The sequence below is a fragment of the Zea mays genome, chromosome 10 (assembly GCF_902167145.1).
Source record: "Zea mays cultivar B73 chromosome 10, Zm-B73-REFERENCE-NAM-5.0, whole genome shotgun sequence".
Taxonomy (NCBI): Eukaryota; Viridiplantae; Streptophyta; class Magnoliopsida; order Poales; family Poaceae; genus Zea; species Zea mays.
Genome location: NC_050105.1, coordinates 10,395,010 through 10,413,689, shown reverse-complemented (window position 1 = coordinate 10,413,689; position 18,680 = coordinate 10,395,010). Strand labels below are relative to the sequence as shown.

General features: G+C 42.9%; 2 protein-coding genes and 1 pseudogene across 2 annotated transcripts; 2 read left to right on the top strand and 1 right to left on the bottom strand.

Moving 5' to 3' along the window:
• Window positions 1-443: 443 nt before the first annotated feature.
• LOC100382329 (disease resistance response protein 206) lies at window positions 444-1,305 on the top strand. The gene has a single exon (NM_001175078.1). It carries the CDS (start codon window positions 490-492, stop codon window positions 1,018-1,020), a length of 531 nt encoding a protein of 176 aa, NP_001168549.1. The 5' UTR covers window positions 444-489; the 3' UTR covers window positions 1,021-1,305.
• Window positions 1,306-12,975: 11,670 nt separating this feature from the next.
• On the top strand, window positions 12,976-14,061 carry LOC103642295 (uncharacterized; annotated as a pseudogene).
• Window positions 14,062-17,244: 3,183 nt separating this feature from the next.
• LOC103640849 (uncharacterized) lies at window positions 17,245-18,002 on the bottom strand. Its single transcript, XM_020545277.2, has 2 exons — window positions 17,454-18,002; window positions 17,245-17,335 (listed from the first exon to the last, which is right to left on the bottom strand). Exons 1-2 carry the CDS (start codon window positions 18,000-18,002, stop codon window positions 17,321-17,323), a joined length of 564 nt encoding a protein of 187 aa, XP_020400866.1. The 3' UTR covers window positions 17,245-17,320.
• Window positions 18,003-18,680: the final 678 nt, after the last annotated feature.

Below are 18,680 nucleotides of genomic sequence, written 5' to 3'. Positions count from 1 at the left end.
GGATAAACACGTGTAGGATAATGATTCGTCTGAATTAATCTAATCGTGGACCGTCCAGATCACACGCGCGGATAGTTTTGGGCACGGACCATCTAGACCACATGGCTGGCCGTCCAACTGTACCGATACCAAATCTAATGCTCAACAGTTAGTTCGATCAACGCTTCGATTGCACTTCTTGATAATAACCAGCATTATTTATGCACGCCTTTTGTGAATGGCAAGACCTGTAGTCTACACCTCCCTCAGCGGCATCCCATCGTCCCGGACCCTCCACAGCAGGATTATTGCATGTCACCAAATATTTCAGCGAAAGCAACCACCCTACCACGCCAAGCACGTAATTCTCCGGCCATCGCTACCATCTGGCCGCCCTCCATCTCGCGCGTGCATAAAAAGCGTCGTGCGCGCCCACACACCGTGAGCACACCACACGCCCACACCGCGGAATAGACCTCTCAAGTCTCAACCCAGAACCCAGCAAGCACCATGGCCGCCGCCGTGCCCCTCCTCCAGCTGCTAATACTGCCGCTCCTGGTCGCGTCAGCGGCGGGCGGCGGCGGCGGCGGCGAGAAGAGCACGCACATGAAGCTGTACTGGCACGACGTGGTGAGCGGGCCGAGCCCGACGGCGGTGCAGGTGGCGCGGGCGGCGGTGACCAACACCTCCAAGACCGCCTTCGGCGCCGTGGTGGTGATCGACGACCCGCTGACGGAGGGCCCGGACCTCAAGTCCTCGAAGCCCCTCGGCCGCGCTCAGGGCACCTACATCGGCGCCGGCAAGGACGAGCTGTCCCTCATGATGAGCATGAACTTCGTGTTCCAGGCCGGCAAGTACAACGGCAGCACCGTGGCCATCATGGGCCGGAACGCGGTGTTCGACGCCGTCCGCGAGATGGCCGTGGTGGGCGGCACCGGCGCGTTCAGGATGGCGCGCGGCTACGCGCAGGCCCGCACGCACGCCCTCGACCTCAACACCGGCGACGCCACCGTCGAGTACAACCTCTACATCAAGCACTGAACTGACTGACCATCCAGTTGGTTTTTGCTTGGGACGGACCAGTTGTTCCCACGCTTGTGTCGATCTACAGTGGTTTTTGGATCATGTTGCGGTAACACTACGTAAAGAATAACCTGATGATTTTTTTTTAGGAATATGGGACGGCCTTTTTAGATCAGTACGAGCATGATCTAAAAACATAAGTGTAAAATGTAGTTCAGCATAAAATAATGTGGATCGGACTAGAACTGACCACATGTATGTGGTGGACTTGAGGGGCACAACCTAATAAAGCTCATATTAATTAATTTATTCAATTTAGTAAGCTATAGTTGGTTGTAATATTTAGAATTTAAATGATTCAAATGTATGAGATTCTATTATTTGGACTGATACGACATGATCCAAACGTTTTTTAGAATTTTTCCGTTTTGATCTGAAACACCATGCACTAGAAGTCTAGAACAGATGCACCCGACGTTTCGTCGTCTATCGTCCGACAAGCGAACGTATCTCCAAAAGTGGCCTTAGTTCCTATTAAAAAAAGTGCCCTTGTTAGAGCATCTCCAACAACGTGACCTATAAAAATGCCTTATAATTTAAAAATAAGTAAATTTTATAGAATTTAGGACACCAACAAAACACCTCGCTCCAACAGTAAAGCCCCAAATCTAGATTATAGGGCAGCCCAATACGGTGTAGTATATTTGAGGCACTTGAGAGGGTGCCCTATAGTTTTTTGACAAAATTTGTTGAATTGAGACACTGTTGGAGTGGTTTTTCCTATGTAGAGCCTTATATTTCGATTTGAGGCATTAGTTTGAGGCATTGTTGGAGATGCTCTTATGCACCTTTGTTTTCTTCGCTATGGTCACATTTCTCTTCCAATCACCTCTGCGGCAAAGGTTGCCCGCCAACTACACCGTACCCATATATTGGACAGGACACGCAACACAGGTCGATCGTATACGTGTAGGTGCAACAACAACAGCTTTCCCTAAACATAAAAATAGACCATATAACCCATAGTGTGAGATAAAAATGACCTAAATTACGCTCTTTCATATTTGATCTATTGTGATATCTTTGTCCTCTTATTTTATCTACTAGATGTGTGCCCGTGCGTTGCCACGAGAGTTAAAGATTAGTATACAGTATAGATACGGAACGACAAACATCACTATGATATGCAAAATTCATATGAAAAAATATCACGTAACACTAATATTATATTGACGGTATAAATATATAATAATATTATAAATACGATAACTCAAATATCATGAACTGATGTCGAACAAACATTATAAGAAGTCGAACAGCCATGCAAAAACATTTATTCACAAGTACGACCAAGTACAGTTCAAGGAACAAATAACAATCCTTAAAATGAAATGAAATCAAAAAGGGAAACACATGCAGACACCTGACCGGACTTCAGAAGCTAGCTCCAGCTTAAACCAGCAATGGAACTCCCCACCTTCCATCATGCTGATCATCAGCAACTGCCCTTTCAAACACACATCTTTGAACCCTGTTGCTACGATCCTGCAAACTGGACCTGTACAATATTAGCCAATTGCATCTACCTACACTCTTCATATAAACAGTTCCACTCATGGAGTATGGTCTTATTGCAACAGTCATTTATGGTCACAGACGTTGCAGTAGCATAAAAGGTCTCATTCAGAATTACACAAATTAATGAACTTGATACATAGTTCAATAGATTTTCAATTATTTGGTCAGCTGGTCTTCCATAAGTTTGTCAACTGGCCTCTCCATCAGCTTTTCATCGGTGCTCTCTTGATGCAAAGATTTTTCTCCGGTTTCTCTTGATGCAGAACCTTCTCATCTGCATGTCATCTGGCTTGTCATGTTGCATAGGCTTCTCCAAGCCATAAGAATGAAGTATAGATGCTATTGTTTGGTGCAGTGCCAACCTTTGCTTTGCTGGAACTAAGTCCTATGAAAGCTACATATGCTTTTATCTGATATGGCCTTGTTCTAGAAATAATGAACATGCACGTCAGCATGAAGTTCAGTAACTGATACTGAGGAATAGAAATTGAAAAATCTTCAGTTGCTTTCCACGCATACAAAAAGAAAAGTAGAAAACTGATTGTAGAAAGTGAAGGTATTGATATTTATTTTTATCTAATATATATAATTATCATATTAACCAATACATTGTTTCATTTTTCTTATCCAAATCTAGGTAGCACTGATCCATTCCATACAAAATGGTGCATTACTTTGTAAGGAAAAACATTGGAGGCAATGCTTGGTGACAAAATGCACCATATAAAAGTTTGAGTGTACTGATAGTCAGAAAAGACCATAAATTGCAAGCAAAGTATCTTATGATTTATTATTAGCACCGTTGTTCCATTAAATTGCAATAAACTTTGTGTAAAAGACTAAAATTACCTCTTAACTGAACAATGCATTAGTTGACGTCTCTAGAAGGTGATACTAACTTCCTTGTTATTTTCTTTGGTTACACATCATTGTTTTCCCAATAGAAATTAATGAATTCATGTCGATTGCTGCCATGTTTTAAGAACCTTTTGGACGTTGCTTGCATGCAAACACAACACATTCGACAAAGCAACTTAAGTTTCCTGTTTTTCAAAATTTCAGTAATCTTACCTTTAAAAATCCATTGCTATTTCAATACCATAGAAGTCTGTAACATTTTAAATCCATTACTAACGTCTGCTCTCCAGTGATGCAAATAATTGATTGCTTCAGAGGGTATACTGAATCATGTCAGTTGTAGCAGCTCGGGCATGCAGGGAAAGGCAAAGCTGGGAGGACAGCTAAGCAGCCTAGGGAACTTCATTTGAATAACTGAAATGTAAGGGCATGGTCTTTACAATTTTTTTTACCAATGGTAATGTTTGTACCAATTCTGTTGAACTGTTTAAACATGTGAAGATAGGACACTCTATTTTACTGTGTGTGTGTCACATTTTAGCATGCATGATGTGATGTATACTTGAATTAACAAAGCAGTGAGTTTTTGGTAAATAATACAATATGAACAAAACAATACTACGTATTAAAAGGAAAAAATGAAAACGTGAAGGCACTAACCAAATTTTTGAGGACTTAGGTGGAAAAGACTTAGCAAAACATGAATTGCAAATGTTCTGGGCCTGCACGCATATCAATCAAATATCAAAGACCAGTTCCATAAACATAATAAAAATCAAATAGTTCCTTGAACACAATAGAGAGAATTGATTAATATTAGAAAAATTCAGAAAGGTGAATAAACCAACCATCAGGGTGATAGAACTTGGCTGTAGGCTGTCTTTTTATGGTTTCCTCGTCTACATTCTTACCTAGCACCTTGAAGCACATGAAAACACAAAGCACACACATTAGCTTCACCTTAAATTCCAAGTCTGTATCATACAGTACATTTGAAACTACAAAGTAGGCTGCAGTAGTTTGTTACTATTACTAAAATAGTTCAACTTAGAACTAAATCGTTTTTTTTGTGATAGAACCAAATCATAAAAGCATGGGAACAACAAATGATCAAACTTTTGTAACCAATCACCAAATTTCGATCGGGCAGAGCCACAATGGATCAAATAATTAGATAGTAAACTGTTCAACATCATGCAAATAGACCATTAGGATTGACACATGAAAATAATAGATGCATAGTATAGCTCTCGCACAAACCACAGAGGACACAAATATTCCGTACAGGTCATGTCCCTTGTATAATGTATTGCCATGCCAATTGGATACCAAGACAACTCCAACGGCAGATTTCAGGTCGGTCATCCATCTTATGCTACTTTAGGAGTCACCCAAAAATATGAAATTTTTGCCCATATAATATTCTAGTGATTTATAGTATCCCTTCCCTTAACCAAAGTTGAATAGCAGGAATTACACGCGGACCAATTACTTGGCATCACATCAAATGACCAGCGTGAGGTGAGATCGGCGCCCAGATCATGTGAAGAATCAGACTGTTTCGGGTGAGATCATCCAGGGTACCTCACCTTTACATTCAGAGGTGGAGGCAGGAGCAACACGAAGAGGAGGCTGATGGTAGAGGAGGTGAGGATGCGGAAGCAGAGCTCCTCAGCCGCATGCCAGACACGGCCCATGTAGTCCCGCCAGCCTCGGCTGACCCCGTGGCGGCCATGACCCTGTGCGGAGCGAGGCGAGGGGGTGCACGGTGGCGAACGCAGAGGGAGGGAGCGATTCCGAGAGGAGAACGAGGAGCCATGCATCGGGGGCACGATGGGGGCGAGATCCGCGATGACTGCCCAGGAGTGGGCGAGATCCGTGGTTGCCTGCTCAGGCGTGGGGCAGGATCCGGCGGGAGCCGCGGCTACCTGCTCGAGCGTGGGCAGGGGCACGGTGTGTGTTGGGCGAGATACGCGGGCGCGGGGGCGAGATACGCGGGCACAGGGGCGCGGCGGTGGCGGAGCCTAGGTGTGGACGCTGACGTGGGCGAAGGCAGACGGAGGCACGCGAGCGGGGGTATGGAGTGTGGACGCTGACGTTACTAACTTAATATAGTAGTATAGATTGTAAGGCTAAGATTTTCTGCTTATTTTGTAAAACATCAAACAATTCTTGCTATGCTACTAGAAAACTTAAAAATTTGGGCCCCAAAAATTTGGGGGCCCTGTGCCGTCGGCCCAGTTATACTGGGCAGTCACGGGCCATCAAGCGGTCATCAATTACTTCATAAAAAGGATACCCAAAAACACGAAACAGCTCAAATTACAGAAGGAATAATCATCTATTATATATTTGCAACGTCATGTAGTGGAACATCCCATTATTTGCATTACCTGCAGCATAGGAAAACAACAACTGAAATATCTCGATATGCTGTTGAAGCATGGGAAATCAAGTGCAACATCCAATGATCACTTCGGAAACATCAAGATAAAGGAGATGAGACGTATCTAGGGGTGGTATTGGGCTCTGATAACTTTACACTAACATAAAATGTAAGGACCGGACCGTATTAGGATCAATTTTAACTAAAATTAATTAAAGGTTTAAACAAATTGTGAAGAAACTAGATCCTGATCCATTACCACCCTTAGACGTGTCTCTGACCAACATGAGCAATCATCGATCACTGAAACATCAAACAAAACTAGTTGGTTGCCTGTGCGCTGCGAGCCTGCGATGGCTCACAACAATACCTACATAAATTATCCACCAAAAAGATCTCAAGATTTTTTATTGATTGTCTCTGGTCTTTACATAATATTTTTTATGAACGCACGGGTACCATAGGCAGCAAATCAGAGACCCCCATCCCCCGCATCTCCCACTTCCAAAGTTTCGTAGAGTAGGAGGGGAAGAAAAGAGATGTGCATACCTGTTCGTTGCCGGAGAAGGACACGACGAAGACCTGGGCATCTGGAGGCGACATAGATAGTATACCGCTAGATCTATAGGGAGAGAGCACGCAAGCGGAGAAAGAAGCCCAGCCAGAGCAGTTCCAAACCGAAAGACACCCGCACCAGGCGTCAATTTGAGAAGGGCGATAGAATGCGAGTGTCTTCCCAGCCCTGGACCCGCCGAAGCGACACAACACCACCACCAACTCCGTAGCATATGCCGAATGCTGCCATGCTACGAGCCTTGGTTGTCCAATATCTCAGACCTGGACTCCTCATCGCCCAGATAACCTAAGCGTGGCAGGCGTCACCATGTCCTCCTCGACGGCATGCACAGAGAAAGGCCAGGAGCATGACCGACTCGCCCCGTACCCGCGTCGACGAGCGTCGGTCGGCTCGTGGCTGCGACCATGGATGGAGGCAGCAGGTTGGGGAGAAAGAACAGGGCGAAGGCCGAGAAGACGAATGGGACGTCCGACGACGGCGAAAACGATGGTGTGCGTATGATGTGAAACATCCTCCTGGACGTGCAATAGCCACTGCGTGAGTCGGTGTCGGGACTGGTGTCGGATGAATACGGGGAGGAGGCGCCTGCTCCTACGCCCTGTGCCGAGAATCGGGTAGCGCGAAGGTAGAGACATGAGGGGAGAGAGAAAAAAGTAGAAAGACACTGTTTTTAAGTATAGTATAGATATAGAGGAACATCTCTTCTTCGTTTTTTTTTGCTGCAACTGCAACACGAGAAATCATCTATCGAAACATCTCAGTCCATTAACTAACGAGGCACACCATCCAACAGCAAGATACTGCAAAAAAAAAGGAGATATATTCTGTTTCAGCGTTAGAGATCATCAGATATCCATGTAACATATAATATGTTGGTTTCGGTTGCAACAGCATGAGAGATTATCTGTTGAAACATATGGATTTGTTGTGTAAATATGAGAAATCGTTTGATGCAAGGTAGAGAAAAATAGTTGTCTAAGTAAAAAAAAGTATACAGCTACTTCTCATGTCCTAAAATAAGTCTGTATCTCATATCAAATATATATTAAAGAATATTTGTATTTGTAATACTATATAAGCATCATACATTTCTATAATAGACCTATTAGAAGATATAAATATTAAAACTATTGGAGATATAAATGTAGTCAAATTTAAGATTGGTTGACTTCTCAAACTACAAAATTTAAAACTTTGAATCGACGGAAAGTACTATCGGTGGATCTGGAAAATATTATATCTTTTATATTTGAACTCAGATAAATATATAATTTATATAAAATTTATAGAGAGAGAAGATATTTTTCAACTTTATAGTTAGGAATTCTTCATTTGAGATTGTCTTGATACTTAAAAATTGATCCAATGTTTATATTTAGACTTATAATTTTCTATTTTAGTACCAAAATTACTTCAAGAAAACACTTGGAACTAAAAGAATGGAGATTTTATCATTAAATATAATTCTTATATAAATTATATCTTCCTATATGACTAATTTTCCTTGATTTATATAAATATTCTATAAAAATCATGGGTTTTATTTCATGTAACATCGTATAGGTTACAATGTTCATATAATATTTATAGATACCTCATATCTCTATATATTTTTAGTTTATAATATTTTCCATTGAAGGCATCTTAATACCTAAATAATCAATTTGATGTCTACATCTACAAATAGACATCTAAACAATATAAATTCAGTAAAACAATGTTTGTTTGATAAACCACACACTACTAAGTATACTAAGTAACTGAAAGTAACTGAAACGACGAGATCTCGAGTGGCCACGAGGCGGAGAGGAGTTCAGTAGGTACTATAACCTGTCTGCTCTCTCTCCATCCGCAGATTGGTTAGTTAGTTTGGATGTTTTTTCTTCAATATGCTTCCATCCTCAATTTTGTTGTGACTTAGTTTGTTGGTCGCAATGTAGTTCGATCTGTTTTCTTGTCTAAGTTGCATATAATGTGGATGAATTGGTGGGTTCAATTCACAACCCTCTATCTTTGTCTCTCCTAATTAGGGATGAAATTGGATATTCGAATTATTAGGATAAATTTAATAATTTAAAATAGATATGTATTAAATTTGATCCTAAACATTTCTTATGTCATCAAGCACATTATTACAAATAAGAATAAAATTTTGCATAAATTGTTGTACACATTATTTGCTCAAGGCAAAAAGGTGAAAAATATTTGAACTCGTAACCGAATTTTACATCCATCATTTGAAAGGATATATGATAAATTCTAAGTTTACCTTTTATGAATCCTTACAAGCTTAATACTAAAAAAACAAGAATACAAATTTACATACCAGATTCTATATCCTATTTATTTGCAATCAAAGAAAAAGACAAAAAAATAATGTTTAAATAAGTATATGTTTTCATCCCTACTCGGCTACTCCTAATGTTGGTATGCGTGGATGAATTGGTGGGTTCACTTTACAAGCCCACTATGCTTGATCTCTCATAATGTTGGGAGGCGTGGATGGTTTGCTATTTTCATTTCATAGGTCCACGGTCTTTGATCTCTCGTAACGTTGGGATACACAAATTAGTTATCTGTATCCTTTGGATGTTTTATCTTTTTCCATATAGTTTTGTGGGTTTGTATGTCTAACTTAGCTGAAAATACTGATGATTTGACCCATGTATTTAGCCATTTCTTCTATCAGATCGGCTCTCATATTCTATAAGGCCTTGTTTGGTTATTACAATTTCATGTAAATTAGACTGTATTAGAATGAATTTGGATGGATTTATACTTGCTATGAATTTAAACTGAATCAATATCACTCAATCCACATGAATTTAATGTTGAAACGAAGAAGCCCTAAGGATTCATCTCGAATCGGCAGTTGCGATGATTTTGAGGTCACGATGTTAAGAAATAAGGCTAATCACAGTGAGGATTTCATGTCCCTATTTCCAAAAATGTCACATCAGCTTTATGGATGAATGAAACACCCTCTCTCAATAAAGAGTTTCATCTCATTATTTTATATGTCAACATACTTTTTAAATTCTGCATATAAATAACCAATATGATTTACTCAATTATATGAAGATGAAATAAAACACTTTTAGTGGAGGTTTCACACAGTTTCCAAGACCTTGGAAACGAGTTAACATGGTTTCATCCCCATGAAACTCCATAAAACTCTTCCTTGTTAAATGATGTGACATGTCATCCAAATAGCTGATATGGCAGACTAATTAATACATTAAACAACTTATGAAACCTCCATTATGATTAGCCTAAGAAGATGTTGGAGTGAGAGAGAAGTGCACCAAAACAAGTCGAAATCCCGTTGAAGCCTGCCCGTGTCCTCCTCGAGGTACTTATCGTGCAACGCCTTTTGAGTTTTTTTTTTTTAAAAAAATCTATTTTTGTGCCGTCTCAACGCGGCATTATATAATCCCAATCAATATATGGCATGGTTGACACTTGACAGAAACCTGACAACAACCTAAAGCAGCAGTAGTGATCATGGCTATTATTACCGTGATTATTATTATTCTCTAAATCCTCAATTGTGCAAGTCGAATCAAAGTCAGTTTACAACGACGCTATCATCCTTTACCCCTGCCCCCTTCTTTTCCACCAAAAAATCCAAAAGCAAGTACTGCAAATTAAACTCACAAAACAATGCTCGAATTCGATGGTGTTCATATATGACCGTCAATATACCGTCCGACCGTTACTGAATTTTGGTGTCAAACAAATAGTCATATCGACGCCTGGTTTTCTTTGGTTCGGTGAGAATAACGGCACCTAGCCGTACAACCAACCGTACAGGTGTGGTGTGACACACATTTGACACCAGCACTGTAGATGGACACAAGCGTGTGAACAACTAGTCGTTCCCACCAACCACCATGACAACAATCATAAGGTTTTATTCGTTCGAGTTCATTTATTGTATATCAATTCGAATGTCAACGGTGCAGTGGTTACAACAACATTATTCTGTATTGATGACTTCTTCTCGACTAAGGTCATATTTAAATACAATATAGAGCTAATAGTTAGATGTTAAAATTAGTCAAAATTAGTTAAAGACATTCAAACAGTCTAACTAATAATTCAGCTGTTAGCTACTTTTAGCAAATTAGCTAACAATGAGCTAGATATTTGTTAGTCGGTTAATTTCAATAGAAATTTTGTAGTCAACTAACTATTAGCTCTAGTGCATTCAAAATACAAACCGGATTATATGTCCATGGATTTAATTTGCATAGAAACTTATGGTGCGTTTGGTTTGTGGAGTCACTCCATGCTTCATGAAGTGATGCATCATAAGTTCATTCCATCAATTTTGGTGGAATCAACTCACTCCTCATATGTATACTAACTAGGTGAATGCCCGTGCGTTGCAACGAAAAAAATAGTGCACCAATAACATATGTATAACCATATGTTGTTAATCAATGATATGAGAAATGATTTAGTTTATTATCTGCTCATTTCTCACTTTTTTTTGTTTGGTTTATGAAGTGGAATAGTTTGATGTGCCGTCCTCACAAGCTAATAATAAAAATAGAGCCCTTCCACCAAAATTCAGAAACAAAACCATGATGCACATCTCATGTGTAACTGGGTTGGGGTAAAAAATATTATTGTTACAATCTCCATCCTCAGGCACATAAAAAATCTTGTAGGCACATAATAAATCGAAACTCCTTAGCATATAAATGTAAAATCTTAGAGACTTCACCTCTAACTGAACTAATTACATGCTGATTGAATAATGTCATGTACTTACATATTATCTCAAATTCATCCAGCTGAAATTCATTTGGTAAGACACCCCTCCATTTCCATGATTTCCAAGAGAAAAGGTTTAGTTCTTGCAAAGCATTTAGAACCTACTTAAGAACCTACTTAGAAAGCAATGCACCGGCCGAAAGTTAGCTTACATGTACATGTACTATACTTTCTTTAGCTCCTAGCTTGCAAATGGCGGCAAATGAAGGCAAAGCTTCAGAATGCGTTGGCTGATGGCAATGCTTGTTTCATATGCCACAAATCACGCTCCTCAAAAAAAAATCCTCTGATTTTGGAAATCGCAGCTGATATCGTTTCAAGTAAACGATCACTGCTGCACCACTGAAAGCGGCTACATCGACATATATTGTCAACAACAATCTGTCACCTTCATCATCTTCGTACTACACAGAACAAATCAAGTTGGCTAGTGCAAGCAAATACAAATCATCTTTTAGTTGGTAGAATGATGACTAAAAACCATTTATACCATCACCCATGGTGATGCAAAAACATGGTCACACAAATGATAGCTTAAGCTCTTAAAGTATAACGAAAATAGTTATTTTCATCAATATTATGCATCTAATAAATATCATAGTGGACCTTCACAATATTTGGAAGTTAAATGCTTTGTATGCCTACTAAATCACAAGACCATTCTAAGGCTAAAGTCGGTTGATCTTACCAAGAGTTGAACTGCTTCTTTTTTCATCATCAATACTTAATATTTGTCTCACAGAAGATACAATCTCGTCCAAGGTCTCTGAGTCTACAATAATGAATAAAAAATTGAACAATCAGTTATATTTAATGTTGCAACCATATCTTGCATCTGCAGGTAAATTATGGAACAAATAAATACCACAAGTAAATATGTGCACCTCAGGCGTGTTGACTGTTGACGACACAATTGAGGACGGTGGGGAAGCTACTGTTGCCGATCGCACATTGATCGTGGGCATCTCGATCCCAACCCTACACCAATCAAATGTGCACGCGCTGAAATCGTCACACACCCGGCGAGCGATACGAATTTGAGAGCAACATGTGTAGAGCGAGTGAAGAGCATCTGACCTGGGTATCGTATTCCTTAGCATACTGTTTTTCTCGGGTGAAGATGAGCTTGCAGCTCTCCATGGACTTCTTCTCGGTGGCCCACTGCTCCACAAGTGAAAGAGTTATACATGTTATGTAATAAGCAGTACTCCCTGTAAATCAACCAAATGAACCACGATTTAGAATAGCTTATCACCTGACCCCGCCGCACGATTCACTCGACCAACAATCGCTATGCAGATCGTCCCTCTCCGATGCGATGTGAGCACACACCCAGCATCCGATGTCGAGCGTCGTGCAAGAAATTGCAGAAAAAAGCAAATCACCCCACATGTGAGCCACTTGCCATATATGTTTAGAAAGATAACCAACCAGAGGATGGCAGAGTTCTCACCGTATAAAAACTACACCGGCTTAATCTTCCTCACCAGCATGCTCAAGAAGGTAGTTTGTTGCTAGCTCCTTGTTCCTATCACTGGCAAAGAATGCTTGAATATCGTGTGCTCTGTCGAACTCCATGGACTCAAGATGAATATAAGAAAATAAATCAAAAGATGAAATCCTTGAAGTACCGAAGGGCTTGAGTAAGCTTCTCCTTGAAGAAGTTAGAGTTATTTGTGACATCTTCATCCAGAGCAAAGAAATGAGCAGGTAATCCAAACAAGATCATCTAACAACTCTTTATGTCTAACAGAAATCTGTGGTGAACTGGTAAGATGATTTTTTAGTTTTCATGAGTAGTGAACTGCTCTCCCTCCTCTCCACCAACCTCCTCGCGCTGCTGGCCTTCCTCTCCCCCCGCGTGCACCCCGTCCCCGTCCCCGCCGCCACCTCCAACCTCTCCTCCTCTGCCGCCGCTGCCATCTCCGCGCAGGTGGCCGCCATCGCGCATGAGCTGGACGCGACCCGCCTCGTCCCACACTGCGTGTCGGCGGGCGACGGCACCGGCACCACCCTGCCCTCGGAGCTGCTCCTCTTCCTCTCCCCGCACGCGCTACCGCTGGGGCGCGACGCGCGCATGGGGCACACCCACATGCCGACCTCCGTCGCACACGCCTGCTTCCGCTCCCCCTCCACGCTCGCGCTCCTCGCCGCGTTCGCCACCTACGCGCCCCACGCTGCCTGCCCGCGCGACGCCACGCTCGCACACCGCCTCGTTTCCAAGGCCTGCGAGCCGCTGCCACGCCGCCGCTACCTCTCCCAGGGCCCGCGCGCCGCGCTCTCGGCGTCAAACATGGGCGTCGACGGTCGCCGCTGGGTGAGGTCGCGCCACGACCACGAGTTCCTCGTCGACGACGTCCTGCGCCTCGCCGCCGGCAAGATACGGACCGGCCTCGACGTCTCCGGCGGTGCCGCCAACTTCGCGGCCCGGATGAGGGAGCGCGGGGTCACCATCTTCACCACGGTGCTCGACAACGCCGGGAAACCCATGAACGAGTTCGTGGCGGCCCGGGGACTGTTCCCGCTGCTGCTCTCACCGGCGCACCGGTTCCCGTTCTACGACGGGGTGTTCGACCTCGTGCACGTCGGGGCCACCGCATTGGCCGAAGGCGGGTCGTCGGTGCTGGGATAGGCAGGGACGGAGGAGGCGCTGGAGTTCTTCATGTTTGACGTCGACCGGGTGCTGCGCGCCGGTGGGCTGCTTTGGATTGACAGCCACATGTGCCACGCTGATGAACGGAGGCAGGCGCTTGCCAGGCTCATTGGCAGGTATGGTTACAAGAAGCTCCGGTGGGCAACAGGAGAGAAGGCCGGCACAGGGAGCACGAAGGCAGCGATGTACTTGTCTGTGGTGTTGCAGAAGTCGGCACGAGGTTGAAATTGGATGGATGGGTTGAAATCTGTGGCATGAATGGCACCACCTTATCCTGATTGTTTGGGGGCTCATTAGGGGATCTGGCATGAGATATTGTCTTGCCCAATAGATGCCACAGATTAGGTTGATTCTATTGTTTGTTCAGATAGTGTAACTTAAAATAAGTGAAAAGAGTACAATTGCTCCACTTCTGTTGTTGTTTAGCCTGTTAGGGGGGAAACGTATGAGGTAGTTGTTGCTCAAAGTGACTGCTATTCTCATTCAAGCAGAAAATGAAAGTAAAGGAGACTCTTTGAGCTATTTATTCATGTGTCTATCTAAAGCTACTATTTTGCCGTCAGTTTAGTCCAAGGGTATGTGTATGGCAGAACTTGTTCAGATTTCCTTGGACTTGTTCTCCAAAGTAGACACTTAAGTAGTAGGATTATAATATCTGATCCTCCGTCTGTCATAGCGTTCCTCATTCATAAGCCAACACGCAGGTTTAGTGGCAGCACAACTTATATGTATCGAGCTCACAGCACGCATCCGATGGAGTGTCAAAGCTTCTATGGGACGCCATGAATGGCCAGATGTGAAGTCTGAACACTATGATATCCTTGATGAGCAAACAAGGTTGCTGTTCACTATAGAAAATTATGGATTCAAGAGAAGTACGGACCCGTTTGTTTGGGATTATAATATACTCATGGATTATAATATACTCATGGTGGAGGAGGACTGAGGTTGCGCAAGTGCTGAGATTCTGGGCGTGTTGCTTACCCTGACCCAACCACACCAACAACCTGGACCTACGTGCTTCCCATCCCATAAAATACAACTATGTCAGTCCTTCCCATTCTTTTGTATGTTCAACATTTAGGCAAACTACGAAATTTTGTTCCTTGTGTCTAGTACAAACTACGAAACTTTGATCCTGATTGGCTCACTGTACATGCACGAATTATGAACAGAACAGGGGTCTGCTCCTTGCATATGCTAAATTGAATTACCTCTTCCATTAGTGTATGAATTACTACTTTAAAAGATTTTGGACACTTTGAAGCAGTATTGAGAACTGATGGTTTCATCATTATAAGACAAGTAACCCAGTCAGTTAGGCATAACAAAAAAAATGGGCAAATAAAATAGTGTTGTTGTTCTTCAGATAACCTGGCCGGCATGCGCATGTATGGTTCCTAAATGAACCTTTCGTTTGTGCATCATGTGGTAATACAACTCCAGTGGAAGTGATGTCTGCAAGGGAGAGCAGATAACTCAGCTCCATCTTCGTATGATGAGAGACAGACACAACATTCCTGAAGGAACAAAGAATCTGTCAGCAAAACACAAGAGAGACGTCGGAAACAAAGACACTCATATTGGCACAGAAGCATTGTTCAATCTGTTTGCCAACTAAAGTAACCAAAAAACATATTGTTAAAACAAAGACACTCATATTGGCACAGAAGCATTCCTGAAGTAAGAGTTCGCCTTGTTCAACAAAAAAGAAACATGAAACTATTTACAATATAATTAAACAGAGTCATCCACTATATAACTCTAGCATGTTTCGTTGACAATATAATGAAATACTGGATGAGATGTATGGGCAGCATGACTCATGAGCAAGTCTAAAAGAAGTGAAGCATGAACTGTTGTCTAGGCATCTCAGTTCCAAGTTCCACAAATGAACCGAGGCCATCATCCTAAACGAAATAACCAATAGCAGAAATTCAGGTTATTAGAACAACCAAAATCGAAGAAAATCAGAGGACCATACCACCATCACACCTAGGGAACAGACAATCTAATACAAGAGCAATGGGGACGAAACGGAGTCGAGCGAGTGAGCACCGAAGGGGAGCGGGGACTCACATACCCATCATTTTGCTGCTCAGCCCCGGATTAAGTCCAGGCCGAAACATACAATCTGATTTTTATTTAGAAGAACAACCTAGACTGAGTTGATAAGATTTATCTTATCCATCTCAACCATCTTATCTGGATTAAGTCCAAGGCTAATCTTGCTATACTAAATTGCTATCCTAAATTCACTCAACAATCATTAATTATAAACAGAATTATAAACAGAACAGGCACGCCCAAACTGAATTCTTTTGAGTGATTTGCTTGTTGTATATCAGTCCAGTTTATTTTGAGAGATTTTAGCATGCTTCTCACCCATCACCCATCAAAATTCAGCATGCTTCTCAAGTAGCATAATCTTAGCACTTCAGCATTTGGAGACGATATAATGTGTCCTCACCCATAAAAAACGGTAAAAACATGTTTAAAACGTGCACTGCAGGTCTTTTTTGGGCAAAATGTTTCCCTCAAAATAAATGCACAAATATAAAAGCAGTGACAATCCGGGAGGGAAACACAACTTCTTCACCAGCCCTGCTTTGGCGACAGAGATCTAGTGCACGTCAGTTCTCATCCCGAACAGGCAAATCACAGCAGGGGTGTCTATCATCGAGATTTGAAGCCAAAAAATATTTTGTTCGATGAGAATAGTAACCTGAAGGTGTCAGATTTTGGTCTAAGTGCACTTGCTGAATGCCATAGACAAGACGGTCTGCTCCACATGAATATAAAAGAATGCGCCCATTGAAATAACTAAAACTAAAGCCTAGACTTGAATATAAAAGACAACATACCGTGTTATCCCTGTCTGAAAAGGACCCTGTCCAGAAAACATGGAAATATAATCAGCAAGAAAGTGCATGTCATGTTTTCCTAGGGTCTCTCTGTTGGCGCATCTGCATTGCCCACACAATAGGAGAATGTACATTACCATTTCACTTCAAGACAATAAAATAGAAGCATTACTGTTAAACCAACATAAGCAAAATCCGGAAAGTGAATGAATTATCTTCAGATGTGAACATATAACACAAAATATATTCTGTATCAGTAAATTTAACTGCGTTTAAAGAATTAGTAAACGTAAATTAGAGCAGGTCGGGGGGAACTGCAGATCATAAACCTATCATCATTTTGGTATGAACATAGATCATAAACCTCCTAGCCTGTTGAGCCCAGATGTAATCAGTGTCAGGTTCTGCGTGCTCCTCTGGTTCATATTCTCCATCCTGCTTCACCTCTGCGTTTAAAGAATTAGTAAACGTAAATTAGAGCAGGTCGGGGGGAACTGCGGATCATAAACCTATCATCATTTTGGTATGAACATAGATCATAAACCTCCTAGCCTCTTGAGCCCAGATGTAATCAGTGTCAGGTTCTGGGTGCTCCTCTGGTTCATATTCTCCATCCTGCTTCACCTCGCGGTTACCTAAGCAGAAGAAAGTGAGATAGTCATTGGGGTTTGCTTCAATCTCGTTGGCTTTGAGAGCTTGTGCGATGTCAGTGTACATCATCTCCATCGTTCTCCTTTGCCAGTCAAGAATTACCTGAACAGAAGCGCTTTCTGGAACACCCTCAGGCCACATTGGCACCACAACATAAACAGTAAACCGCTCCCCAGCTTCAATCTTGCTGATAATCTTCAGCGAGAGCTCCTTCGGAATCAATTGGAGAGCACCGATTTCTTCCGCCTTGATGCCTTCGTGCTTCCAGCCGTATGAACTTCCAAGGAAGTACTGATTCTCAATGTAGATGCAGTTCTTTCGCCTAGCTCTTGCAGCTTCCTCAGGAGTCTCAGGGCCATGGAGGCCGCCGCGCCCGACGGGGCCGGCAAGGCATCCCCGACCCCCGAGGAGCCCGACTGGCCGCCCGAGCTCTGCCTCCTCGCGTCGCCGCCAGCTGCGGGGACGGACGATCCATAGTTCCTCAGCTCGATCATCGGGGACGCGGCCGCCCCTCCCCCGCCCTCGCCGATGCCGCCGCTCGCGCAGAAGCGGAAGGGGGATGCCGCCCAAGAGGAAAGACGGGGCGGGCGCGGTGGTACCGGCCTGGCCCGCCAGGCAGAGGGAGGACGAGGAGGAGGTTGTCTGCTTCATCTGTTTCGACAGAGAGGACGGGGGCGGGAGGCGAAGGCATGGAAGGGGCGCGGGGAGGAGTAAGGAAGGGCGGCCGAAGATGGAAGGGAGGCGGGGGAGGAGGATGACAGTCGGGTTTGCCGGCGAGAATCACGGTCAGGCGGAGCAAGGGAAGAGGGTCGCGGAGGGCAGAACATGTGAACTGTGCACGCCTACACTAGTCTCTTATAGAATAGTAAAGATTATTAGTTTATGAGGAATGAGGTGGTGATGGATCAACTCATTCTATTTCACAAACCAAATAAAAAACTGAGGAGTAAGAAGAAGATAAATCACTCCATTCCTCAAACCAAACACCCTCTTAATTTTTAGATCGAGCGCTCGATGATCAGATAAACAAAGTCTATTGCTATCTTCTCTACTACTTATTAAATAAGCAATAGTAGCCTGCCTCTGACATGTTCTGCCAAGGATGTGTTCTGCCGTTCTGCCCCAGAGCCGTACGCGCGACGGCAAAAAACTTATCTTGGTGCAGCACCAGAGCAGGAGGAGTCGGAGTGAGCAATAGTCAATCCACAAAAACGCTTATAAGACACGTTCCATCTCTCTCAATAGCCGGTATGACACTAATTAAACAAACCCATAACAGCGCATGTGTCCTACGATTTGTGCGGCCCAACGATTCGTGTGGCCCAGCGA

Excerpts from the sequence above, each read along its gene's own strand:
- LOC100382329 (NM_001175078.1), top strand. The coding sequence starts at position 490 with ATGGCCGCCGCCGTGCCCCTCCTCCAGCTGCTAATACTGCCGCTCCTG.
- LOC103640849 (XM_020545277.2), bottom strand. The coding sequence starts at position 18,002 with ATGAAGCAGACAACCTCCTCCTCGTCCTCCCTCTGCCTGGCGGGCCAG.